Genomic DNA, 26,743 nt, shown 5'->3' on the forward strand with positions numbered 1-26,743 from the left:
TGTTGATTACATTTGCAATATTAAAGATTCGGTTTGCGCTCCTCCTCGTTCTTTTATTCCAGATTTTGATGATGAGGAGCGATCTCGACTCGAGGACAGTTATTTAATTACTACAAAAATCCGAAAAGACAACTGTACGGGTGTGTGCGATTGTCCCGACAAACAATTCTTAAGTNCCCTGTAATTTATATGCATTTTTAGTATCCTAGATTACAGATATTCGTGTAACTTTACTCGCAATCCTATTCACTTATCCGAATTACCGTAATTTGTTGATTACATTTACAATATTAAAGATTCGGTTTGCGCTCCTCCTCGTTCTTTTATTCCAGATTTTGATGATGAGGAGCGATCTCGACTCGAGGACAGTTATTTAATTACTACAAAAATCCGAAAAGACAACTGTACGGGTGTGTGCGATTGTCCCGACAAACAATTCTTAAGTAACGAATTGTTTACGACTTTGTTTGGAGGACAACGTAACGGTTCGTCATTCTGTTCAACGAGGTGAGGAAAGTCTGATTTACGTAACACGTGACTATCGATACGAAATAGTAAATCCGGACGGACCATTGTTTTAAACGTTACGAAAAGGGAAGAGCTCTTTCCGCGTATCTAGATGTACGAGTGACATCCCCGAAGGAGAGGAAATGTCGGAGAGAAATCCCATCTTTACGTTACATCCGTTTTCCAACCGGTTATTGCGTCGACGATGCTTTAAAGAGAAAATAAAGTTTCCCGGAGTAACAATTGAGCCAAGAAGATTTTTTGCACAATCTGAAAGGAAAGTAAAACTTATGAACCTCTGACCGGATTTATTTTTACGAACAGTCGCAAGAACGTTCTTTCAACTAAAAATAAATATACAATCGTTCAAGGACGAAATGACGCAAGGAGGAAAGTCGACTCTTGCACATTTAACGACGGAAGATGAAATGGCGATGTGTATTTTAATACTTAATAAATATTTTAATTGGAATTATAGAAAGGTTTCTCTNTCCCTACAGGTAAATATTTAACGTGTCTTTATCCGGTAAAAGTGACGTTTATAATGCGTCGTAACGTTCAGAAATTCCTCTTATAGCCAGTGACGTTTGAATGGTATAAAAGAAAATAACCGACACAAGAAAGATCCGCAACACCTTTTGACAATTGTATGATCCCGTAACACTAGAAGTAGTTAAAATTATTATTTACATTAATTAGTCGTCCTACATCAGATTCTATCGATAAATTTATATAAAAAGCGGAAAATCTTTCAACGTGTCACGATTTCGTCTTCCGTCGACAAAAGTAGCGAGAGTGGACTTTCCCGTTTTCGCCATTCTCGTCCTTGAGCAATTATTTAATTCTTTTTATTTCAGAGAACGTTCGGATGTCTGTCCGTAAAAGAACGGGCGAAGTGAAATTAAATAACTTATATTCTTAATTAATGTTTTGTTGGCCAATTTTACCCCATTTGACTTTTTCTGGGGATATATTCCCGATTAACTTGTAATGATTTTAAGAATTTATCTCCGTAACTTTTAGCAGTTTTCATTGATTCGGTGTACAGAATGATAAGTAATTAATTGTCGTGTAACGGTAGAAATTCCCGGTGAATGTCCTATTTACCTAAATTAAGTACCACTATTTCGGTAAAGTTAGAATTTCCTCGAGATTTTGGTTTATCTCTGCATAAGATGTCACTAGAAGTAATCCGTAGACAAGCAAATAAATGACATTCAAGGTGTGATATTTTGCAACTTCCAACGGAATACAAAAGTTAATTGTCGAAGATCCTCGCTTAACAATGTCCTAACCTTATCGGACTTTCCTGAAAATTGGCACTCGGTGGCCTTCGTTTCGGAATATCAAACCAATGAGGCCAGACCCATCCGCGTTAACGATTTCGTCACCAAAAAACACGCGAATGTTTAACGAGACACTAATGCGGTGTGTTGCGAACTCCGAGTACCCTTTGAAGAAATTGACCCGACAAAATTTTCACTCGAACGAACAGAATCTCACAAAAGTGTTTTCGTACGGTTGGGAATTATACAGTTTAATTGCATCACTTCTGTAATTGCCTATGACTGTTTGTAATGTTTTGCCAGGTTTTTCCCTTTTGCATCATTCGCGGCTATTCCAATCTTCCACAAAATCTTCGCTTAATACAATATTAGATTAATTTCACCCGATCTTACACTATTTCCAAACCTTAAAAGCTATCGAATGGCGAAAATTTGACTGTAAATGGGAATACCAATATCTTCTATTTAATTCTAGTTCATATCATTAGCCATCTCCATAAAATTATTTATTACGTATACAAACTAAAGCCCGTTTATACTCTTCACTTCCGCAATTTATTCCTTTAACAGGAATTAAATAAAAATTTTCTTTGCAGAATGCGACGGAAATAAAAATGAACAACTTATTCAACTTATTCTTGTGTATCGCTTTGGCTCGGTGTTGCACCGAGTTCTTGAGCGGATGGAAGAACATCGTGTGTCCCGCTTTTGTTCCGCAGGACACCAGAACTGTTTGTATTAGAAGCGAAAACATATTGCTGGCCACTAGACTTGATTACCTTTTCATCGATTGCTACGGGACGGTGCCTGATCGTCGGATCTTCCAGTGTATGCAACAAATCGAAAACACAAATTTACTAATACGCAATTGTTATTCTAACAATTTTAGGTTGAATGAACTTTTGTCTGGACGAGTCATACGCATTTTGGAAATTATATTTACCACAACCCAACCGAATTACCGGAAATTGCACATTGAGACGATGCCATTCGTCAGCAATATAACAATGTTCGGAATAAATTCCGCAGGATCATTCGACCTGACGTTCGATTTCCAACCCGTCATCTACGCATTACAAATACACTTCTACAATTTCACTTCCTTTACGCAGACACCTTTTAAAAACTTGACAAACCTTCAAGCTGTGAAAATAATACATGGAAAACTGGAGTATCTTCAGGAGAATCTACTCCTAAACCTGAACGACCTCAAAGTACTATGCTTGTACAATAACAGAATAAAAGAGATTCCACGTGGATTCTTTAAAAATCTCACATTGTTGAATCATCTAGATATATCCTTTAATCAGATCGAGAATCTGTCCGAAGATCTCTTTTCCGATCTCTTCAGCCTAGAAGTACTTCGGATCAGAAACAATAAACTGACGGTTCTTCCGGAAAATTTGCTCTCTTCCCTTACTCAGTTAATCGGTCTGGAAATGAGTGAAAATAGAGGAATGAGAAACTTACCCAAAGGATTCTTAAAAGGCTTGACACGTCTACAAGCATTTGCAGCAATGAGATGCTCTTTAACACATGTGGAAGAATCTTTATTTTCAGACACTATATCTATGAAACACATCTACCTAGATTATAACGACATCAGAAGTCTCCCGGAAAAATTGTTCAATAACACGGAAAATTTACTCTTTCTGTTTCTATATGACAATAAATTATCGACTTTGCCACCTCGTGTATTTTCCAGCCTAACGAGACTCGGAGCATTAGACTTAGCGTACAACAGACTGAACCATTTACATAAAGATATCTTCAAGCACTTATCAACACTGGCAGTGCTGCGGATGTCTGATAACGATTTGTCCTCCTTGCACGAAGATACACTTCTACCTCTTTCTGGTTTGATAGAGATCGACCTATCAAATAACAACTTTGAACGTTTACCCGCAAAATATCCTTTTGGTTCTAGCAATTATTTGGAAAGAGTAAAGATGAGCAACTCGAGTCTGAAGATTTTTCCTAATATTGATTGGTCGAATAACAACCTGACTGTAGTCGATCTATCCCACAATCAATTTCGGGAAGTCAATCTACCCGTGTTTACAAGAAACTATACCAAGATACTGCTCAACCACAACAACATCTCCACTATCTACATTGACTATCGACGACATTCTAATAGTTATCCAGTGTATAACGTCACAGGAAACGTCATCGAGTGCGACTGTCGAATCAGACAGTTCTTGCGATTTCTTCACTCTGGCAAAAACGCCGCCCGCATTTTTCCAGATTCCCATATCCTGCGATGCAATGGAGATACCGAAATGAAACTAACAGAAATCTGGCCCATTTACAGTGTCTGTCCGCAAAAACAAGAGTGTCCTTCGTTTTGTGATTGCTACCTGACACTAGAAAGACAAACTGCGATCGATTGTTCTCGTAGAAATTTGTCTAATTCACCCGCGAATCTTCCTACAAATGCAACATTCGTCTTTCTGAACTACAACCACATTGCTAATCTGTCCGAAGTGGACGGAACTACGTGGAAAAACGTCACCCATCTCTATCTTAGTAACAATTCTCTGACGTCACTGAACGATTGGGTCGTTCCGGAAAATCTCCGCTATTTGGCTCTGGATGGAAACAAGCTGTCGGATTTGCCCCCTTCTCTGATGAAGCGCGTGGAAGATTCCTCAAACTTCAGCATCTTTCTTTCCAGAAACGAGTGGAAATGCGATTGTCACTCTGTCCATTTTAAGAAGTGGTTCACGCGGAATTTGCTTAAGATCCGTGATTCCGAGAACGTAACCTGCCAGAGAGTCAATGGAGTTAATAATTCTGTAACACACGAACTCATTCGTAGTACTCCACTAGATATGTTCTGTTTAGAAGAACCCGTGTTGCCTTTATGGCAAGTGATGGTTCTTACAGTTTCGGTAATATTCTTATTGACTTTATCAGTTCTTGCAGTCGGTTGTTTCCATTATCGACTTTCTATATTGGCCTTTCTGTACAGTCGAGACGTATACTTGCCCTGTTGGAATATAGTTGTAGAGGAAGAAGGTAAACAATACGACGCTTTTATATGTTACAACGGTGCCGATTCTGCCGTAACCATGGAGATGGTGAATCGACTGGAACCCACTTATCGCCTTTGTATTCACGAACGTGATTGGTTGGCGGGTAGCCCCATTAGCGAGAACATCGTGCATTCTGTCAATAACAGTAGAAAGACGGTGATATTGTTGTCTCGAAACTTTCTGGACAGCATGTGGTTTACTGTAGAATTTCGTGTAGCGTACAACAGAATGATGCAAGATCAAATTCACCATCTAGTGTTGGTTTTGGTGGAAGAATTGGAGAATCCGAACGAGCTGGAGGAGGACCTTCGTCGTTTGCTGAAAACCAAAACTTATTTAAAGTGGGGAGAAAAGTGGTTTTGGGAAAAATTAAAATATATTCTTCGAAGACAATAATTGAGAAATGCAGTTGACTGGCTAGCAGTAAAATCAGCGTGAGAAGTTTCGTCTTTCGTCATTTGTGTGGATTTGTCACTTTTTCGGTTTTGATATCGTTAGGAACGTAATAAACTCGATTTATAGAAAATGGTGTCAATGTTATTTTTCGTATCGTTAATGAAACACGTGAAATATCGTTAATTTGGAAAATTTACAAGTTGAAATAAGCGAATGACGAGAGGAAAGACAACCGTGTTAATATAATAAGCCTTTTTAGCAGCGTAGAAGTCAATTTGGCGAATCAACTAGTTACATTTTCAAAAGGATAAATACAATAGTATAAATCTTATTAACAGCATAAATTTGAATAATATCTAACGATTTCGTTGTACCTTTCTTGATACTCAGATTTTTCCGATATGCCATTTAGACATTTAAAGGCACCAGGCAGTCAGACTAGAGTCCGGCACAAAGGATAATTCTAATAATCTGGAAGAAAAAGTAACCTTAATTCCTTTTCTTTAATAATTTTATCGACAGATTTCTGCACTTTTTGGGCTTTAACTTGAAAAAATTATAGACCTATAAATTCCCACTGTCTGGTGTCCGTCTGTCTGTCCTTCCTTAATCTCGAGAACGGTGTTAGATAGATGAAGGCCGAGGTGACGGGTGAAAAGACTAGAGGCGCAAAGCCCCGATTTACTATATGCCAACGTTCGCAGCAAATCAGAAGTGATGTTATTTCAATTCAATTATATTCTGCCGAAAGGAGTTACATAAATGACCGACACGACTCTATTGTTGAAGAAAAAGTATAATGTACAGGGCGAGCAACTAGTAATTTGTAATAGAGCATATATTTTAAATTAAATTAATTAAAAATATGAATAAAAAATGGCAATCCGGCATTGTGACAGTGTCACAGTAAATAATTACTCGGTTCTATTGAGATAAATTTGTGTACTTTATTTTACGTATAATATATATTCACGCGCGATATCATTATAAAAATCCAGCAACGAGTTGCGTAACTTTCTCGGAAATAAACATAAAATTGTGTGTGGCGCCATCTGTTACGAGATTTTACTTTAGAATTTTAATCTTATTTATTTCCAAATGGAAAAAAGAAATTAAATTTGGGAATAGAGACGAGTTTTAAAAAAGTTGTAAATGCTAATAACGAGTAACATCTTTATTAAGTCCGATTTCACTACATACACGACACGTCACCCTCTATCTCCCCACCCCTGGATTTTTATTCATCGAAATTTAACAGTATGAATTATCCTAATACACAACCTCCCTTGTCTGTTGGCTGTCAGAAAAGCAAATTGCATAGTGCACAGCGTAATTTATTACGCTCATATACCATACGCAGTGAACCCGTAATTATAGCGTTCACTATAAATTCTTAATACTTTAATGGCTCGAACGTGTAAAAGAGATCCGTCCAATAACTAACAAGTGTTAATATCGTTGCAGATGCTGCAGAAAATGTTTTTGGCTCAATTGGTGTTCCTTTGCACGGCAGTAGAGGGGTGGATCTTCGTCGGCGACCGTTATGGTTACATCAGTGCAAAAATGAAACGAATGGTGGAATGCAAATCGAACGTTACCTCATACATCAACGACTTCGACAGAGCCATTTATTTGGAGTGTCGAGGAAATACTTTCAACGCCGAACAGATTCGTGCGTGCACTAATACTACTTACTTTTCTTTTATGGTGTTAAGAGAATGCCTCCTTCCCTCTCCCGACGTCAGAACATCCCTGGGAGATGAAAGACTCGAGCAATTCTTTTTGATTTCCGAAAACGTCGCACCGAATTCGCAAGTTAGCATCAAGAACCTTCCGAATCTTCGCAACATCACTTTATATCATATGGAAAATGTCACGTACGATTTAAAAGACCTATACAACATCGAGAGGATCGCGGTGTTGCGCGTGATGTCGGAAAAATTTCCAAACGGATTATTCAATGGGCTCCCATCGTTAAGAACGATTTACGTAGTATTAGGAAGAATAAAAAGTTTTCCAGAAGATGCATTTCGAGGTTTGAATAGATTGAAATCTTTAAATCTCTTTGGAAATCGTTTAGAGGATCTTCCGGAGAGCCTTTTCCGCGGATTGCGATCTCTACAAGTACTTAATCTATACGGAAACTTGCTGACTTTTCTTCCTCACGCGATATTTAGGGGACTGTCGAGCCTTAAAAAGCTTTTTTTGAACGACAATCGTGTAAATATTCTTTACCCTTCCCTATTTGCAGATAATTTTAATTTGGTCGTTCTGAACATAAGCAACAACAGTTTCCGTTCTCTACCGGAACTACTATTGCAAAACGTCTCAAGATTACAGAGTTTCAGTGCCTGCAACTGCGACATCAGTGAGTTGCCCCAGAAGATATTTTCCACTTGTTTTGACTTAACTAAAGTTCAAATCTACGAAAATCGAATCGATCGTCTACACCCCGATTTGTTTGTAAATAACGTGTTAATCGAGAGTATTGATTTACACCACAATGATTTGCAAGAATTACCTTCCAACATATTCCGTAATAACAAACGGCTGCAGGAACTGGATTTAAGCAACAATCTTCTGACCAAAATTCCTTTCGAAGTATTTTCGGACATTCAAAATATTAAACAATTGTTTTTAACTGGAAACAGAATAACGAAGACTAAGGAGGAAAAGTTCGACGTCTTGAAAAATCTGCGAATGTTATATCTGGACAACAATCCTCTGGGTTCTTTACCGGAGCCGACACCGTTCGGAAGACTACCACGTTTGACATCCTTGGAGCTTTCCAACACATCCTTCACACAGTTTCCTCGAATGGACTGGAGCGCGTATAACATCTCACTGCTCAGATTAAATTACAATCGCCTGTCGATACTTTACACCGAAGACCTCCCTCCGGATAATCGATCCATAATTTCATTGACGCACAATAACATCACCACAGTCGCGGGAAAAATCACCAGGAATATGAATAACGTCTTTCTCTTCGGCAACCCCTTCCGGTGTGACTGCGATTTGAGAAATTTCGTCGAAAAAGTTCAGTTTTCGAGATTCGGTCGATCGCTGCTCTGCGATTCTCCTTCTGACTTGAGAAACAAGACTTTCCAGGAACTGATTCCTTCCTACGTGGTGTGTCCCGTTGTAGAACATTGCCCAAAAAAGTGTTGCTGTTACTTATATAAAGGCTTTTCGGTCATGGTCAACTGTTCTTCTTCCAATATTTCCCACGCTCCAGCAATACTTCCCGAAAACACCACAATCGTTCACCTGGAACACAACTCTCTTTCCGCAATAAAAATTACAGACAGTTGGTCTGGAGTGGATGAACTGTACTTGGACCACAATCGTTTAAATCCCTCCAAACATTGGAGATTTCCTTCTTCGTTGAAAGTTCTCTCACTTCGATACAACAGTCTGCAAGATTTTCCTGCAAAATTTTTGCAATACGTAAGTGATTCTTCTTACATTCGATTGGACATTAGAAACAACGCATTTTGGTGCAATTGTTCTTTCAAACCCTTCAAACTGTGGTTGAATCGCAACGTTCATAAGATAGTGGAAACCGAAGAAGTAAAGTGCAGTAGATTATTGTCGGAGAACAACACCGTTGTCGTGTCTTCCATATTGAATTTTCCGGACGATGCGTTTTGTTTGCCTCTTTTCCTCGCATCGAACGTTCCTCTGATCGTTTCTGGTTCCATGTTCTCTGTGGTAATAGTTGTAACAATGGTATTCGCTTTCTTCTTTCTGAAATACAGAAACACCATCTTGGCTTACGTGTACGTGCATTTCCCTTCGCTGTACTGCTGCAAGATTTCCGAACTGGACAAAGATAAGGCGTTCGATGCCTTCATTTCGTATTCCGGCAGCGACAGAGACATCGTCATGTGTTTATTGAAGGAACTGGAAGAAAACGCTCCATTCTTTAAGCTGTGCATCCACGAGCGCGATTGGATACCCGGTTATGACGTAATATGTCAGATAGAAGCTTCGATTAGAAACAGTAAGAAGACGATATTGCTCCTGTCCGAGGAATTCCTGAACAGCGTGTGGTGTCAAGCGGAGTTTCAATCGGCCTTGGTTCAGTCTTTGGAGGATAAGATGGAAAGAATAATTTTCGTATTGAAGGATACTTCGGTGTGCGACGTAGTTCCCGCGGACATGCGCGAGTTGCTACTCAGCAGGACCTACCTGGTGTGGGGCGAAAAGTGGTTTTGGGAGAAGTTGAGATACGCCTTACCTCGTTACTTGACTGATAAACCGTTACATCATCAAGTTCACGATGTAGATAGAATGATCGCGGAATTAAGAAGCGAAAGTGCATTTTGATTTGTGATATGTAAATTTATAATATGCGCCACAAACTGCCATTATGCGGATTTTAAAATTAAAAAAATATATAAGCGATTATTTATTCTAAAATCGTCACAAAACCAGCTAAAATTTTAATTTATGTTTTAGCTTAAAAAATCGAGTGACTTCCAGTTCAATCCGGAAGTTCGTTCATAGTTAATGGAGATTCTAATCTCTAAACTTGGCCCATTTGATCCGCATTTCGGTGGTGTCTGGCTTTATACGTCATTCAACTCCGTTCTGGAGAAAATTTTGATATTAGATTGCATGCTTCTAGCTTTCTATTTACCATTATTAATTATTGTGTTTCTATTATCCTTTTAGGACTAATACTAAAAACTTATCATACGTGGAAAGCTATTTTCAGATTTTTATTTTTACTTAATATTAAAATGGAAAATGTAAATAGTTTTACAAGTAAAATCTTATACAAATGTACAGCTTAATAAATATGCATTTCGGCATTACACCCTCGTCGGCTTACATTTTTTAGTCTCTTCTATTATACAAACTAGTATATTTAAGATTAACACAGGCACTAGAGAACCGAGTATGAGAATAAAAATAAAAATTTAATTGGGTATAGAGAATTAAGTAAACGTATAGCAATTATTAAATTAAATAATCAGAGTAAAATAATGGAATACATGTGACACAGGTATTTAAGCATAAGTAATACTACGGTAAGATACGTGATTATACTTTGTAACTTACCAATCAAAAAAGTAGGTGACGCGGTCTGTCATTTTGATTGTTTCGGTTTCAAAGATTATTGTAGCGAAGTGACGTCGTTAGGGATAAATAATGGATAACCTTTCGTCGGGCGGATGAAAAAGACACATAATTCCTCTTTTCAAAAGAGTGTCGGCCATTTTTAGTGACTCCAGGCTGGACCTAATGCCTAAGTGAATGGGGCTTTTTATTCTTTAATCCTTTCTAATTTGATAAATTGTCAATTTATCTACACAGAAGTCCAGGTAGTATAACTGACAATGCTCAGTAAGCGGGAGTTATGGGACCAGTTCTTTTCTTCTAGAAGTTCTAAAGTAAATTTATTTATTATAATTATTAAAATTAATACAAGATGGTGGCTTAACTGCTTGTCTATAGTCAAATTAATTAGTAATTACAGTAGACCCCATATAACACGGTAGATACGTTCCGTTTTATATGACTTCCGTGTCACTTAAATACATGAGCCAATCACAGCCCGGAACGTGTGCAGTTTAGGGACTACGGTTTGAAAGGTTTTCTTCCATAAAATTAACCGATTCTAGACTAATTCGACTCAACACACGTATAATTTTTTGGGAACAATCCGTATAAACTATGCTATAAACAAAAAATTGTAGGATTACTTACCGAGTGCGCACCGTTCGACGACGCCATTGATTAAGCTTGTTTTCGTCGCGGAGCAACTCATCAAACGGCGGACGCGTTTCCTGATAAGTTATTTTGATGAATAAAGACATGATGACTAAAGACAAAATTTTAGATAACTTAAAAATTATAAAATTACAGTATTAGAGTTACAGTACCTAATTTATGTACTGTACAGATGATAGTAAACTCAACTTTCCCGCCTAAACTCTCCGTATATACTTGTGTCGCTGGACGGCGGCAAGTAGTTCGGCTGCTCGTCCACTATTGGTCCAGATTCGAACAATCCTGTCGTGACACGACAATGTGTCTCATTCTTTTACCGTGTTATACGAACACGATCGCAATTTTTTCGCCGTGTTATACAAATCTGTGTTATATGAACCCGTGTTATAGGGGGCCTACTGTATAACACTCCCCGCGGGGGGAATTTCGAAAAATCCCTTCTTAGTGTACATTTACTCGACGTACCCTATTAAAACGCAATCAAAAACGCAAAAAACCGCATCTAAAATAGTATAATAGAAGCCCAGTTTTTCACAGTAAGCCTTAATTTTGTCCCTCTCTGCTGCGGGGGGAACTTCGACATCTATATACAGTAAAATAAAAACACGCGCGTATTCGAATGCAACGTTGTGTCAAAATGTAATTGTATTAAAGAACTCGTTGAGGAATGGAATAACGGACAGGACGTTCGTTTAACCACGTAATTATGTTATGGCTTTTAAATTAATTTTCTAACTAAGCTATAAATTTAAGTACAAAACATCTTTAACAACATAAATGCCAACCAACCGCCACACAGAAAACCTGTTCCACAGGACCAGGCACTCCAACCCCGCAACCTCTCTCTACGATTGTCCAAACCTAAAACTAACAAACATATGCGTAGCAGTCTTAACATTTTTCAACCAATACAAAAGATTACCAGAACTAGCGGTCACTTCCCGATCCCGACCCCTTTCTTTCGTAGAGTGGTTAATACGATGGAGTGTTCAGCGCAGTTATTAGGCTCTATACTCCGAATAGCTTCTTTCTGATAGCTAGGCGACCGAAGAGCCGGCCTTAAAGAATGGCCAATACGCACGCGGGAAAAGAATACCTTCCGGGAGGACATTTAAGGAAAACTGGCCCCTATTTGGGCGTCATCGACGTGGAGAAAAACCGGAAAACTCCACGTTGCCAGTCCGTTCGAGTGAGGCGCGAATCTTTCTTTCTTTCTTCTCTAATGTGGAGATTCTGGCCGGATGGCGCGAACCTACGACCGCACTCACCAGTGTTAAGGGACTAGTCAAGTTAAAGTGCGGGGATGAAATCCGCTCGGCCACTGGTGGGCGACCCCCGACACCTACATAACTAATTACCTGTACACATAAACACGGAGAGAAACGCCACGGTCACCCTCTGGCGGAATTATTGGGCGTTAGCCAGTGCGGCTAACGCCCAATAATTCCGCCAGAGGGCGACCGAGCAAGAAGCGAGATTTCGAATGTAAACTTGACGTGTGACTTATCGTTGTTTTGGTAAGTTTTTTTCCATTTTTAATGTATTTTGGGGGTGTGAATGGCCCTCGTTACACAATTGTCGAGTTCCTGACGTAAGTGATTTTACCAGATTGTTGTGAGAACACGTAATTTACGTTCACGACTGGAATGTGAGAATAGGGATAAGAAGATGGAGAAGGACATGAGATTCGGTCGGAGGAAGTAACTCGACGATGTTTACTACACTTATACCTTATTTATTATCAGCTCGAACATATTTCATTATGCATTAACATTTATCTTAGCATCTACATGCGGGAGAGTTTAGAATTTATTCGAGTGAAGTCACAACATCTCTTAAAATTAATTGTAAGTCCCACGTTGTTAAAATCGTAATAGTGATCGTTCCAGATAATTCGGACTCCGATGAAGTAGAATATTTGATGGAAAGTTCTTTGTTGGCACCGTGCTTTAAATTTTCTCGAAGAGGCCCGGTAAAAGTCCGTGAAAGATTTGCCGAATGTAAAAGGATCGCCGCCGCCCTTCCTTTTCTAGAGGACTCTCGTCCGGACCGGTCGGCCCATGAGAGATGGTGACCGACGAAAACGGTCGAAACCGTTGTCGTCTCGGACGAGATTGTCCGGTGGTGGACGATGCTTTCCGGGAGTCGATTGCGAGAAAGCGGTGACTGAGGAAGGAATCGCGGGAGAAAGACGTGGTGCCCCGTTAGGAAGTCTACGTAACTTTGTCGAGAAGTGAAGCGTGTCGACTTTCCCTCGAAAATGGTGACTTCGTACTCGGTGACGAAAATTTATAACAAAATTTATAAAACAAAATTCTTCTTATTACGCGTTCAATCTAATGTTAGCAAAGACAGTTTTATTTTTCCGGCTTGTTACATGTAGGATGTGGGAAAGTATTGGAATAGTGTCAAATATGATCCAAGTTATTTGCAAATTTCCACGTTTTCAGATCTCTAAATCCAAAAAGTAAAAGGCAAATAAATAAATACGATAGAAAAATATCCGGTGGATGTGTGCGTTTTGGCATCTATTTTGTTTAATATCTTGGGATGGAGTAATGATTTAGAAAAATTTGGTGCAATAGCTTGTGTGTAAGAGGCGTTGATGCCGTTAAATTTTGGTAGTTAGAGGTCGAGGGATGGGGAGATAGAGGAGGGAATATATGCTATCTCCGGTGGAATCAGAATCACAAGGGGAATATAAATTTATAATTGATATACTTTAACACTAGTTAAAGAGGAGAATAAACTGAATAAAAAACTGATAATATACAACAAAACAAAACTAATTCAAAATCTCATTTGAATTAAGTTTAAAAATTGTATTATTAAGAACATTGCATTATTGCATTGTATTATTAAGTCCATACATGCATATATTAATAGTTTTTATTTAAACATGTATATATATATATGTGTGTGCTTAAATAAAATGTTCAAATAAAAATTGTAGGCATGTACAATATGAACCAATGTTCTTAATGATACAATTTTTAAAATTAATTCAAATGAAATTTTGTATATATATTTATACAGATATACTTCGACTTACGTCATTCCTGATTATACGTCGTTTGTCAAAAAAGTATATGGAAAAATAAAAATTAAGTTTAAGTCATTTTATTCCACTTTATGTCTGTCTGCCACAAATATTGAAGTCGTAATATCACTAGAAAAGCGTTTAAAGCACATAAAATCATATTAAAATATATACATTTACAAGTATGTACTGTATTTACAGTACATGCATTCGTAAATTTAGGTTACTTTTTTCTGTACTATATTAAAAACTAAAATTTATTTGTTTGTAAGCTTAAAATAGATCCTTATTAACCTTATATTATTAAAAATGCATTAATAAATAAAATACAGAACCGGGAATGGTAATTTATGGTTTAGTCTAGTGACAAGTAAATTCGGAGACAAGTAAATTCTACTTACGTCGTCCCTCCTGGAACCAATTACCAATGTATACCTGGTATACCTGTATTTAACTATTAATATACCTGTAGGTGAGGTATACCTGTATTTAACTATTAATAGAATAAATGATATGTTCCATTCTAGAATCTGAAGATGGTATTATACGTGATCAAAAACATTTATTTCACCAATAAATGTTTCATTTTTTTACTGGATTTAAGGTTTTTGAATTAATTTCACATATTACGTGTGAGGTTTTACAACAGTAGGTGCAATCGAGGTCATTTCTTCTGTGCTGGCAGAATTGTATCTGGACTTTATTTATTTATTTTTTTGACTAATAATACTATGTACTGCTTGCTGGTTTACTTTGGAATATAATGACCAATAGAACATCTCCATCAATAAACGTTTGTTCTATCTCAGATTAAGGCCATCTTGAAGTCTCTAATCTCCAGTTGAGCCAACACGTAAGATGCAGAGAATGGAATCCTGTTTGACACCTATTGACAAAGGAGAGAGGATTATTGGTTGCAAGAAATCTATGCACCACTTTACAGGAATTCTTGGACAATTTGACGATTAACATGAGCGATATTGTTTCTCATTTATTGACTTGAATATCACTGTTCTCAACTGTATGTGTAGTTTTTCTCTCTTGAAGAGGAGAACAGTAGTTAAGAAATCATTAGGCATTTTCTCCATCTCATTGTCACTCCACCAGTTTTGATTATTTGTCACTTGATGGACCATTTAAACAAATTTTTTAATTGTAACAACCTTACAATTTTTAATTTCGTAATTCCTCAAAAAACTGACCCCCACAATTGTTTAACTGAATTTTTTAAATGTGCATATAAGATTATCATCATCAATTCTTTGGATTTAATTACTATCTCCTCAAAGGGAAACTAGTAGAGAAGTTCATTGTATAACTTTGTCTGCTTTGTACAAAAAGTTTTTGAAATACTAGGCAGTCAATTGGATCAGCAAGTATTAATAAAATTCTTGATTTTATTGATTTGTTATAACTTGTGTAATAGGAGAAAAAAATCTGATTGAATTTCAAAGAATGCAACAGAAACAGAGTATAGATGTATTTTAAGGGACAATGTATTAGTTATGGGATTTATATGTTATATATATTCTTAGATTGATAAGAAAATAATTGAGATGCTATATTTTAATGCAAGATTTGATAAATATAGGAGCTACAAGTGTTTTACTTGACTACCCTGAAGAAGTCAATAATAATTCACACTATGTTGGACAAAATTACCTTCTTCTCGTTACCTGGATCAACGAGTAAGTACATCAGACAAAATCTTTAATATCCAGTAAACAATTTTAATGTAAAATTCAACAAATGTTTTCGATATTACTCATGATCTACATCAAGTCAATAACATTCTAAATTGGAATTTTAAATGCCATGTTAATCAAACAATCCTTCCAAACCAACCACTTCAGGGCTCTAGAAGTCTTATAAATATAAAGGCTGACCTGATGGGCAGTTGTATTAACATAGAGGAAAAAGCATCTCTTATGCTTGGCAATGCTTTTATGAAAAATACCAGGAAATTCTGACATAAATTAGTTATTATTATTTTGTAATATCTTATGTTGTATATTTATGTCTGTTTAATTTTATACATCTTAAAGATGCTATCGAATCTTTATGTATATAATTTATACATAAAGATTCAATTTATACATACATCTTTGTATTTTTTAAATTTCAAGCATTCATTAGCCTGATAACTATTTTTTATCATCAAAAGTACTTTCATTATAATAATGTCTGACAGTGTATACATCAGTATGATAGAGATCATATCACAATACATGAGAAATCTGGTGTGTACAAAATTGTCTTTTCAAATGAGCATGCCATTGGAAAATATCTTTATATAGGGACTACTAAGAAACTGCTTTCCACCAGATTAGAACACCGAGATGATATTGAACATGGCAGGTATGATATAAAAGTGGTTAGAAAACCATTGGATTTTAACTGTATAAGTTTCTATGGTTGGAAGCGGGTCTATTACACCAATGCAGGGAAGAAATGTGATATTTGTTTGGGAAATATTACATTTTGTCAAATACTATTTGTAACAGACCAACATTGGAACTACCCAATTTGTGGTTAGTGATCTTTAATCAAATAAAAATGAAAATGTTTCTATTGCAATAAACAATCAATGTTTATGTTAACTTCTTAAGTTTTAATTTCAGTTTTGTTTTTGTAATTGCATTCTTTTATTATATTGTACATTTATAAAATTAAATCATACACTAGTAGTATGGCAGTACAAAAACAAGAAATAAACCATATATATACTATATTTTTCAATGGAACAAGGGATAATCCTAAACAGGATAATTAGTATTTGGTTAAGAAAAAACACAAATCAATGCACAATAACACAAACAGAGAATATTCAAAATTTAATGACATCATATAACATAATTCTTGCTCTGATATTAAACAATAAAATTGAAAAATAAAAACTAGAGAAAATATCAAGGAAAAAAATGATATGTCATATAATAACATAGTATAAACTTTCATATGTAACTGCCAACCAAATTATCATTACACTGAGGAACCAGGTAGAGTGTTAAAAATCAGAATTAAGGAACACACAACAGCAGTTAAATATAATTATTTGAACTCTGCAGAGTCTACTCATTGTAATCATGCAGAAACACAAAATTGATTGTAAAGGAAAGAATATGTTATAAAACGACGATTGATAAACTTAGTCCCGTGAATGTACTGCACTGACAAGGATCGAAAGATTGAAATAAATATATGAGAAAAATAAAGAAAATAACAAACGGTAATGGTTTGAAAATATTTCTTAATACCAGTTTATTGTTTTTAACATTTCACCTCAGATGAAGAGTCGGGAAAACAAAAAAGATAGCTAAGATTTTATCAAATTTTATATATTTTTTAATATAATTTTAATAAGTAGTCATGTATTTAATAAGTAGTCTCTCATTGGAGTGTGTCAGAATTCTTAAAAAGGTAAAAACCATTATTAAAAGATTTTTAGAACGTATAGAAATTATAAAAATTAAAGATGTCGGAATAAATTTGAACACTGACACTGTCATTACTGACAGTGCCAGTGTTCAAATTCAACCAAATCTACAGCTCAGAAGAGTCCATTGAAGAACCCCCTCCCTCCTGACCCCTCCAGTTTCTATGTTATACTATTACATTCTTCTAAATTTTAGATGTTAGACATACAGTGATAGTTATATTTCTTTTTAACTTTTCTGTATGATTCATTCTCTTGACTAATTTTATGCTAACTCATAACCACTACAACAAGAACAAAGGGCAATCCGGTGCATTTTTTATGTTCAATTTTTGTTGGAAATTGAATTTGTGAATCCCAAATTCTATTTAGAATTTCTGTTAGCCTGAAGAAGACAGCATTGCATCGTTGAAAGTACTTGCTTTGTTTTTACATGTTATTGAAAGATTAACACTGAAACACAATGTATTTATGTAGTTTTTACCTTTTGCTCTTTTGCTATTATTGACTTAATACAGTACAGCCCTTTGCATGATAGATGAGGATGGGTGCTGCAACTGTCAACACGTCTATTTTAACTGGTTTATCTATAAGTGGTCTTTGCTTTAATTTCTATAGTAATGTCTGAAATTCTTTCTTTCCAGTAATAAATTGCTATTAAGAATAACTTGTATAAATATTTAGTAAGGCTCAAAGTTATAGATGAAATTAATTTTAGACTTTTATATTTTGAAATAAATTTATAACATTGTACAAAATTTTTTATACTATTCACTAATCTATAATTTAGAAACTAATTTCCAAACATTATTTCTTTTTAATATTTAGAATGTTGTGAGATCAGCCGGGGGTACTTATCTACTAAGATAGTTAGTACCACTTAATTGGCACTAGTTGGTAAAACTAGTTTTCCATAGTTTCGGATCATAAGATCCGATCTTACATCAAGATTTTGACCAGGAGGGCTTTTGTACTAGATCCAAATTGTAGGATTCGAATCTACGTCAGCATGCTGACACCAGTTAATCACATTTATATCCACGGATTAACACACAAGTAGAGATCTGCCGTAGATCTGATTCAGGAAACAATCCAGAGACATGTCTTAAACAGTAAAGTAGAAAAATTTAATAAATCTAAAAAATAACAATATTCTACAGAAAGGGAATTAGATAAACAATCAAATCAAACGAACAAGACGACGAATAAATTACTCAAATGCGTCGGGAGAGAAATGTATTCTTAACCTATACATTTACGAGAGAGAGAGCTCACAATTCCTTAAATAACATACAACCTGTTAAAGGAGCTTTGTCGTCTTCTTATCGGCGAAGGTCCTTCAATTTATGAAGTTCTCATTCTCCTATTCATGGAGAAGGTATTGTTATTCCCAGCATCTAATATATCTCATATGTTCTGCATGAGTATTAACTCCGAAGCATTCGCCTATGGCTGTTGGTCTTATGGAGCCTGCATGGACTTTGTCTCCCTCATCTGGGATCTGTTGACAAACTCCTTGAATTCGGCTGAACTTCGACTATATCTTCGGATTTATGACCAATTATCATTCTAGGATTTTTTCATGTGAACGGATGGAAAGAGGGAAGAAGTGACGGGTCGTCACTTCCCATCGTAGCGAGATTTATAACAGATAAGGGAAGAACAGAGGATGCTCATACTTCCGTCAAAGGAAGTGACTCTCCTAGCTGTTTTCCCATGCTAGAAAAACGTTATTTTCCCATCAAAATGAAAGAATAATTTTCTGTAAAGAGTTTACTTTAACTTTAAATTATTATTTTAGACCTGAAACTATTCGGATCTCACAATACCTTCTTTAATTTCCAAGTACTTTCAGCCTATTATGGGGAGAGAAATTATCAAATAAAGCTTTGTAAAACACAAATCAAACCTAAAGGCTTTTGAAGATTTAGTCAGTAATTTTCTATACATTTGTGAGAGGCCAGACTTGAAAAGAAAATTTTATTAAAAAATTTCGTTCGAAAAAAAAAAAAAAAGATCGCTACGGATATGATTATATCCTTTCCCACGGACTTACTTCCCTGTTTGAGTGACACATCGAATGTGTCACTAGGAATCAAACGCGAAAAATTGCCATTGGACGTGAAGAACGATTTTACCAAAAAAGGACAAGATTTGCAAGGGAGAGGACCCCCAAATAAAGGAGAAGGTTCGATGACGCCACAGGGAGTTCACCTGACAGAAGAGTTCGCCCGACAGAAGAGTTCGCGTCCTCGAAGGTTGGTCGTGTGTGTACACTCGGATACATTTTACCGCTGATGCTCCTCCAATAGCCAGTGATCAGAAGCTTAACCGCCGATAGCCGATGAGTCCAAGTACCCACCAAGAACATGTCTTTACCGGAAAAAGGACCCAATTCAAGAAAGTGATCTTCAGGTAAATACCATGCGCGAACAATTGTAAACTCTCTCTCTAAAAGCATAAGTGTAACTAGTTTAGGCCTATATAATCAATAAATGGATATTAATTTCTATAATTGAATTGTAAAGCACACTTCTTTAGCTTAATTGGTCTCCATCCCGAGTCCAAGAGTCCACATACGTGACTGCTCGCGCGTAAATTCGAACGTAACGGTCTCTGTGTCTACCCATTTAGCGATAGTGCTAAAATCCGTCGAGGCGTTTCGATAGAATAGGTCCGAATTTGATCCTACCTCGTGTGATAGTAGCTTCGATCTCGACCACGTGTCCCACATTCTTTGTCCATTGGGTAAGATTAATGAGGACACCGATTCCTTGGAAATACCATATTTTATTTCCTTGGAACTACGGAATATTTACAAAGGTCTAAGTTAAATTACTGTACAAAGGTGCGTTCGTTGTCGGAGCTGACTCCGAAAGATTGGCGTAACAAAGCGAAAGGTCAGTGTACGAAAGCATCTCCTCTAGTCAACGTCCAAGGACCAAGTGAGGTCAGAGGGGAAAAGTCAAGCGGTGGCACCCTCTGCCCTACACCCAGAAGACACAGTGGTGTCAGTCCTGATAAATTTGTCATTGCCGTCTTCGCCGACGCAATGTCGACCCTTCGGTCCTGTGGTGCCGAAGTATAGAGGGACCCTTCGGCATTGTCACACATTTTGGCCAGCAAAGTCATATTTTGTAGTCCATAAAGTTCCAGCTTCTGTGCTGTTTCTATGAATTAGTCAGTAATTTCTACCTCTGAAGATTGAAAGGCTTGGAAGTATTGAAGAATTAAGGAAGGCATTCTATATATCTTCATTCAAGCAGAAAACAGTGGACTTTAAATTTTAGTCATTATTTCTTTATTCAACAAACCCAAAGGATTATTTATTATCTTAGTTTTCCAATCAGCAAAACGTACAGTTAATTATCACAAAAATTGGTTTCATTTTGATTAATTTTAAATTATTTTCAATTTGGCTAGATGTAGGCAGTCATGCTACCATTCCAAATTATATTGTATTACCACAAAACTGCAGTTAGGGATAGTCAGTTATATCTATCCCTAACCAAATTGACTTATATCTAATTATTTACTAACCTAANCGAACATTGGAGATTTCCTTCTTCGTTGAAAGTTCTCTCACTTCGATACAACAGTCTGCAAGATTTTCCTGCAAAATTTTTGCAATACGTAAGTGATTCTTCTTACATTCGATTGGACATTAGAAACAACGCATTTTGGTGCAATTGTTCTTTCAAACCCTTCAAACTGTGGTTGAATCGCAACGTTCATAAGATAGTGGAAACCGAAGAAGTAAAGTGCAGTAGATTATTGTCGGAGAACAACACCGTTGTCGTGTCTTCCATATTGAATTTTCCGGACGATGCGTTTTGTTTGCCTCTTTTCCTCGCATCGAACGTTCCTCTGATCGTTTCTGGTTCCATGTTCTCTGTGGTAATAGTTGTAACAATGGTATTCGCTTTCTTCTTTCTGAAATACAGAAACACCATCTTGGCTTACGTGTACGTGCATTTCCCTTCGCTGTACTGCTGCAAGATTTCCGAACTGGACAAAGATAAGGCGTTCGATGCCTTCATTTCGTATTCCGGCAGCGACAGAGACATCGTCATGTGTTTATTGAAGGAACTGGAAGAAAACGCTCCATTCTTTAAGCTGTGCATCCACGAGCGCGATTGGATACCCGGTTATGACGTAATATGTCAGATAGAAGCTTCGATTAGAAACAGTAAGAAGACGATATTGCTCCTGTCCGAGGAATTCCTGAACAGCGTGTGGTGTCAAGCGGAGTTTCAATCGGCCTTGGTTCAGTCTTTGGAGGATAAGATGGAAAGAATAATTTTCGTATTGAAGGATACTTCGGTGTGCGACGTAGTTCCCGCGGACATGCGCGAGTTGCTACTCAGCAGGACCTACCTGGTGTGGGGCGAAAAGTGGTTTTGGGAGAAGTTGAGATACGCCTTACCTCGTTACTTGACTGATAAACCGTTACATCATCAAGTTCACGATGTAGATAGAATGATCGCGGAATTAAGAAGCGAAAGTGCATTTTGATTTGTGATATGTAAATTTATAATATGCGCCACAAACTGCCATTATGCGGATTTTAAAATTAAAAAAATATATAAGCGATTATTTATTCTAAAATCGTCACAAAACCAGCTAAAATTTTAATTTATGTTTTAGCTTAAAAAATCGAGTGACTTCCAGTTCAATCCGGAAGTTCGTTCATAGTTAATGGAGATTCTAATCTCTAAACTTGGCCCATTTGATCCGCATTTCGGTGGTGTCTGGCTTTATACGTCATTCAACTCCGTTCTGGAGAAAATTTTGATATTAGATTGCATGCTTCTAGCTTTCTATTTACCATTATTAATTATTGTGTTTCTATTATCCTTTTAGGACTAATACTAAAAACTTATCATACGTGGAAAGCTATTTTCAGATTTTTATTTTTACTTAATATTAAAATGGAAAATGTAAATAGTTTTACAAGTAAAATCTTATACAAATGTACAGCTTAATAAATATGCATTTCGGCATTACACCCTCGTCGGCTTACATTTTTTAGTCTCTTCTATTATACAAACTAGTATATTTAAGATTAACACAGGCACTAGAGAACCGAGTATGAGAATAAAAATAAAAATTTAATTGGGTATAGAGAATTATGTAAACGTATAGCAATTATTAAATTAAATAATCAGAGTAAAATAATGGAATACATGTGACACAGGTATTTAAGCATAAGTAATACTACGGTAAGATACGTGATTATACTTTGTAACTTACCAATCAAAAAAGTAGGTGACGCGGTCTGTCATTTTGATTGTTTCGGTTTCAAAGATTATTGTAGCGAAGTGACGTCGTTAGGGATAAATAATGGATAACCTTTCGTCGGGCGGATGAAAAAGACACATAATTCCTCTTTTCAAAAGAGTGTCGGCCATTTTTAGTGACTCCAGGCTAGACCTAATGCCTAAGTGAATGGGGCTTTTTATTCTTTAATCCTTTCTAATTTGATAAATTGTCAATTTATCTAGACAGAAGTCCAGGTAGTATAACTGACAATGCTCAGTAAGCGGGAGTTATGGGACCAGTTCTTTTCTTCTAGAAGTTCTAAAGTAAATTTATTTATTATAATTATTAAAATTAATACAAGATGGTGGCTTAACTGCTTGTCTATAGTCAAATTAATTAGTAATTACAGTAGACCCCATATAACACGGTAGATACGTTCCGTTTTATATGACTTCCGTGTCACTTAAATACATGAGCCAATCACAGCCCGGAACGTGTGCAGTTTAGGGACTACGGTTTGAAAGGTTTTCTTCCATAAAATTAACCGATTCTAGACTAATTCGACTCAACACACGTATAATTTTTTGGGAACAATCCGTATAAACTATGCTATAAACAAAAAATTGTAGGATTACTTACCGAGTGCGCACCGTTCGACGACGCCATTGATTAAGCTTGTTTTCGTCGCGGAGCAACTCATCAAACGGCGGACGCGTTTCCTGATAAGTTATTTTGATGAATAAAGACATGATGACTAAAGACAAAATTTTAGATAACTTAAAAATTATAAAATTACAGTATTAGAGTTACAGTACCTAATTTATGTACTGTACAGATGATAGTAAACTCAACTTTCCCGCCTAAACTCTCCGTATATACTTGTGTCGCTGGACGGCGGCAAGTAGTTCGGCTGCTCGTCCACTATTGGTCCAGATTCGAACAATCCTGTCGTGACACGACAATGTGTCTCATTCTTTTACCGTGTTATACGAACACGATCGCAATTTTTTCGCCGTGTTATACGAATCTGTGTTATATGAACCCGTGTTATAGGGGGCCTACTGTATAACACTCCCCGCGGGGGGAATTTCGAAAAATCCCTTCTTAGTGTACATTTACTCGACGTACCCTATTAAAACGCAATCAAAAACGCAAAAAACCGCATCTAAAATAGTATAATAGAAGCCCAGTTTTTCACAGTAAGCCTTAATTTTGTCCCTCTCTGCTGCGGGGGGAACTTCGACATCTATATACAGTAAAATAAAAACACGCGCGTATTCGAATGCAACGTTGTGTCAAAATGTAATTGTATTAAAGAACTCGTTGAGGAATGGAATAACGGACAGGACGTTCGTTTAACCACGTAATTATGTTATGGCTTTTAAATTAATTTTCTAACTAAGCTATAAATTTAAGTACAAAACATCTTTAACAACATAAATGCCAACCAACCGCCACACAGAAAACCTGTTCCACAGGACCAGGCACTCCAACCCCGCAACCTCTCTCTACGATTGTCCAAACCTAAAACTAACAAACATATGCGTAGCAGTCTTAACATTTTTCAACCAATACAAAAGATTACCAGAACTAGCGGTCACTTCCCGATCCCGACCCCTTTCTTTCGTAGAGTGGTTAATACGATGGAGTGTTCAGCGCAGTTATTAGGCTCTATACTCCGAATAGCTTCTTTCTGATAGCTAGGCGACCGAAGAGCCGGCCTTAAAGAATGGCCAATACGCACGCGGGAAAAGAATACCTTCCGGGAGGACATTTAAGGAAAACTGGCCCCTATTTGGGCGTCATCGACGTGGAGAAAAACCGGAAAACTCCACGTTGCCAGTCCGTTCGAGTGAGGCGCGAATCTTTCTTTCTTTCTTCTCTAATGTGGAGATTCTGGCCGGATGGCGCGAACCTACGACCGCACTCACCAGTGTTAAGGGACTAGTCAAGTTAAAGTGCGGGGATGAAATCCGCTCGGCCACTGGTGGGCGACCCCCGACACCTACATAACTAATTACCTGTACACATAAACACGGAGAGAAACGCCACGGTCACCCTCTGGCGGAATTATTGGGCGTTAGCCAGTGCGGCTAACGCCCAATAATTCCGCCAGAGGGCGACCGAGCAAGAAGCGAGATTTCGAATGTAAACTTGACGTGTGACTTATCGTTGTTTTGGTAAGTTTTTTTCCATTTTTAATGTATTTTGGGGGTGTGAATGGCCCTCGTTACACAATTGTCGAGTTCCTGACGTAAGTGATTTTACCAGATTGTTGTGAGAACACGTAATTTACGTTCACGACTGGAATGTGAGAATAGGGATAAGAAGATGGAGAAGGACATGAGATTCGGTCGGAGGAAGTAACTCGACGATGTTTACTACACTTATACCTTATTTATTATCAGCTCGAACATATTTCATTATGCATTAACATTTATCTTAGCATCTACATGCGGGAGAGTTTAGAATTTATTCGAGTGAAGTCACAACATCTCTTAAAATTAATTGTAAGTCCCACGTTGTTAAAATCGTAATAGTGATCGTTCCAGATAATTCGGACTCCGATGAAGTAGAATATTTGATGGAAAGTTCTTTGTTGGCACCGTGCTTTAAATTTTCTCGAAGAGGCCCGGTAAAAGTCCGTGAAAGATTTGCCGAATGTAAAAGGATCGCCGCCGCCCTTCCTTTTCTAGAGGACTCTCGTCCGGACCGGTCGGCCCATGAGAGATGGTGACCGACGAAAACGGTCGAAACCGTTGTCGTCTCGGACGAGATTGTCCGGTGGTGGACGATGCTTTCCGGGAGTCGATTGCGAGAAAGCGGTGACTGAGGAAGGAATCGCGGGAGAAAGACGTGGTGCCCCGTTAGGAAGTCTACGTAACTTTGTCGAGAAGTGAAGCGTGTCGACTTTCCCTCGAAAATGGTGACTTCGTACTCGGTGACGAAAATTTATAACAAAATTTATAAAACAAAATTCTTCTTATTACGCGTTCAATCTAATGTTAGCAAAGACAGTTTTATTTTTCCGGCTTGTTACATGTAGGATGTGGGAAAGTATTGGAATAGTGTCAAATATGATCCAAGTTATTTGCAAATTTCCACGTTTTCAGATCTCTAAATCCAAAAAGTAAAAGGCAAATAAATAAATACGATAGAAAAATATCCGGTGGATGTGTGCGTTTTGGCATCTATTTTGTTTAATATCTTGGGATGGAGTAATGATTTAGAAAAATTTGGTGCAATAGCTTGTGTGTAAGAGGCGTTGATGCCGTTAAATTTTGGTAGTTAGAGGTCGAGGGATGGGGAGATAGAGGAGGGAATATATGCTATCTCCGGTGGAATCAGAATCACAAGGGGAATATAAATTTATAATTGATATACTTTAACACTAGTTAAAGAGGAGAATAAACTGAATAAAAAACTGATAATATACAACAAAACAAAACTAATTCAAAATCTCATTTGAATTAAGTTTAAAAATTGTATTATTAAGAACATTGCATTATTGCATTGTATTATTAAGTCCATACATGCATATATTAATAGTTTTTATTTAAACATGTATATATATATATGTGTGTGCTTAAATAAAATGTTCAAATAAAAATTGTAGGCATGTACAATATGAACCAATGTTCTTAATGATACAATTTTTAAAATTAATTCAAATGAAATTTTGTATATATATTTATACAGATATACTTCGACTTACGTCATTCCTGATTATACGTCGTTTGTCAAAAAAGTATATGGAAAAATAAAAATTAAGTTTAAGTCATTTTATTCCACTTTATGTCTGTCTGCCACAAATATTGAAGTCGTAATATCACTAGAAAAGCGTTTAAAGCACATAAAATCATATTAAAATATATACATTTACAAGTATGTACTGTATTTACAGTACATGCATTCGTAAATTTAGGTTACTTTTTTCTGTACTATATTAAAAACTAAAATTTATTTGTTTGTAAGCTTAAAATAGATCCTTATTAACCATATATTATTAAAAATGCATTAATAAATAAAATACAGA

General features: G+C 36.7%; 3 protein-coding genes across 3 annotated transcripts in view; all 3 read left to right on the plus strand.

Moving 5' to 3' along the window:
* Positions 1–2,412: 2,412 nt before the first annotated feature.
* On the plus strand, positions 2,413–11,936 carry LOC111641458. The gene is given in 3 exon segments (XM_023387632.1): positions 2,413–5,206; positions 6,692–9,548; positions 11,869–11,936. Coding segments are annotated over 3 exon segments (5,508 nt in total). The 5' UTR covers positions 2,413–2,623.
* Positions 11,937–19,473: 7,537 nt separating this feature from the next.
* LOC111641459 (protein toll-like) lies at positions 19,474–21,960 on the plus strand. Its single transcript, XM_023387633.1, has 2 exons — positions 19,474–19,703; positions 21,045–21,960. The coding sequence occupies exons 1-2, from the start codon at positions 19,474–19,476 to the stop codon at positions 21,958–21,960; spliced, it is 1,146 nt and encodes a 381-aa protein (XP_023243401.1).
* Positions 21,961–24,798: 2,838 nt separating this feature from the next.
* Positions 24,799–26,743, plus strand: part of LOC111641453 (negative elongation factor E-like) — a 26,887-nt gene continuing 24,942 nt past the window's right edge. The window contains exon 1 of the mRNA XM_023387627.1: positions 24,799–24,887. The gene's annotated coding sequence lies outside the window, so the exon portion shown is untranslated. The remainder of the gene's footprint in view (positions 24,888–26,743) is intronic.

This window comes from Centruroides sculpturatus, unplaced genomic scaffold (assembly GCF_000671375.1).
Source record: "Centruroides sculpturatus isolate CEXI.00-Female unplaced genomic scaffold, Cexi_2.0 scaffold1490, whole genome shotgun sequence".
Taxonomy (NCBI): Eukaryota; Metazoa; Arthropoda; class Arachnida; order Scorpiones; family Buthidae; genus Centruroides; species Centruroides sculpturatus.

What these genes read in the sequence shown, in the direction of transcription:
- LOC111641459 (XM_023387633.1), top strand. Translation starts at nt 19,474, where the DNA reads ATGATTATATCCTTTCCCACGGACTTACTTCCCTGTTTGAGTGACACA. An exon ending in AAGAGTTCGCGTCCTCGAAG is followed by an intron (nt 19,704 to 21,044) that starts GTTGGTCGTGTG and finishes TCGATACAACAG; the next exon opens with TCTGCAAGATTTTCCTGCAA.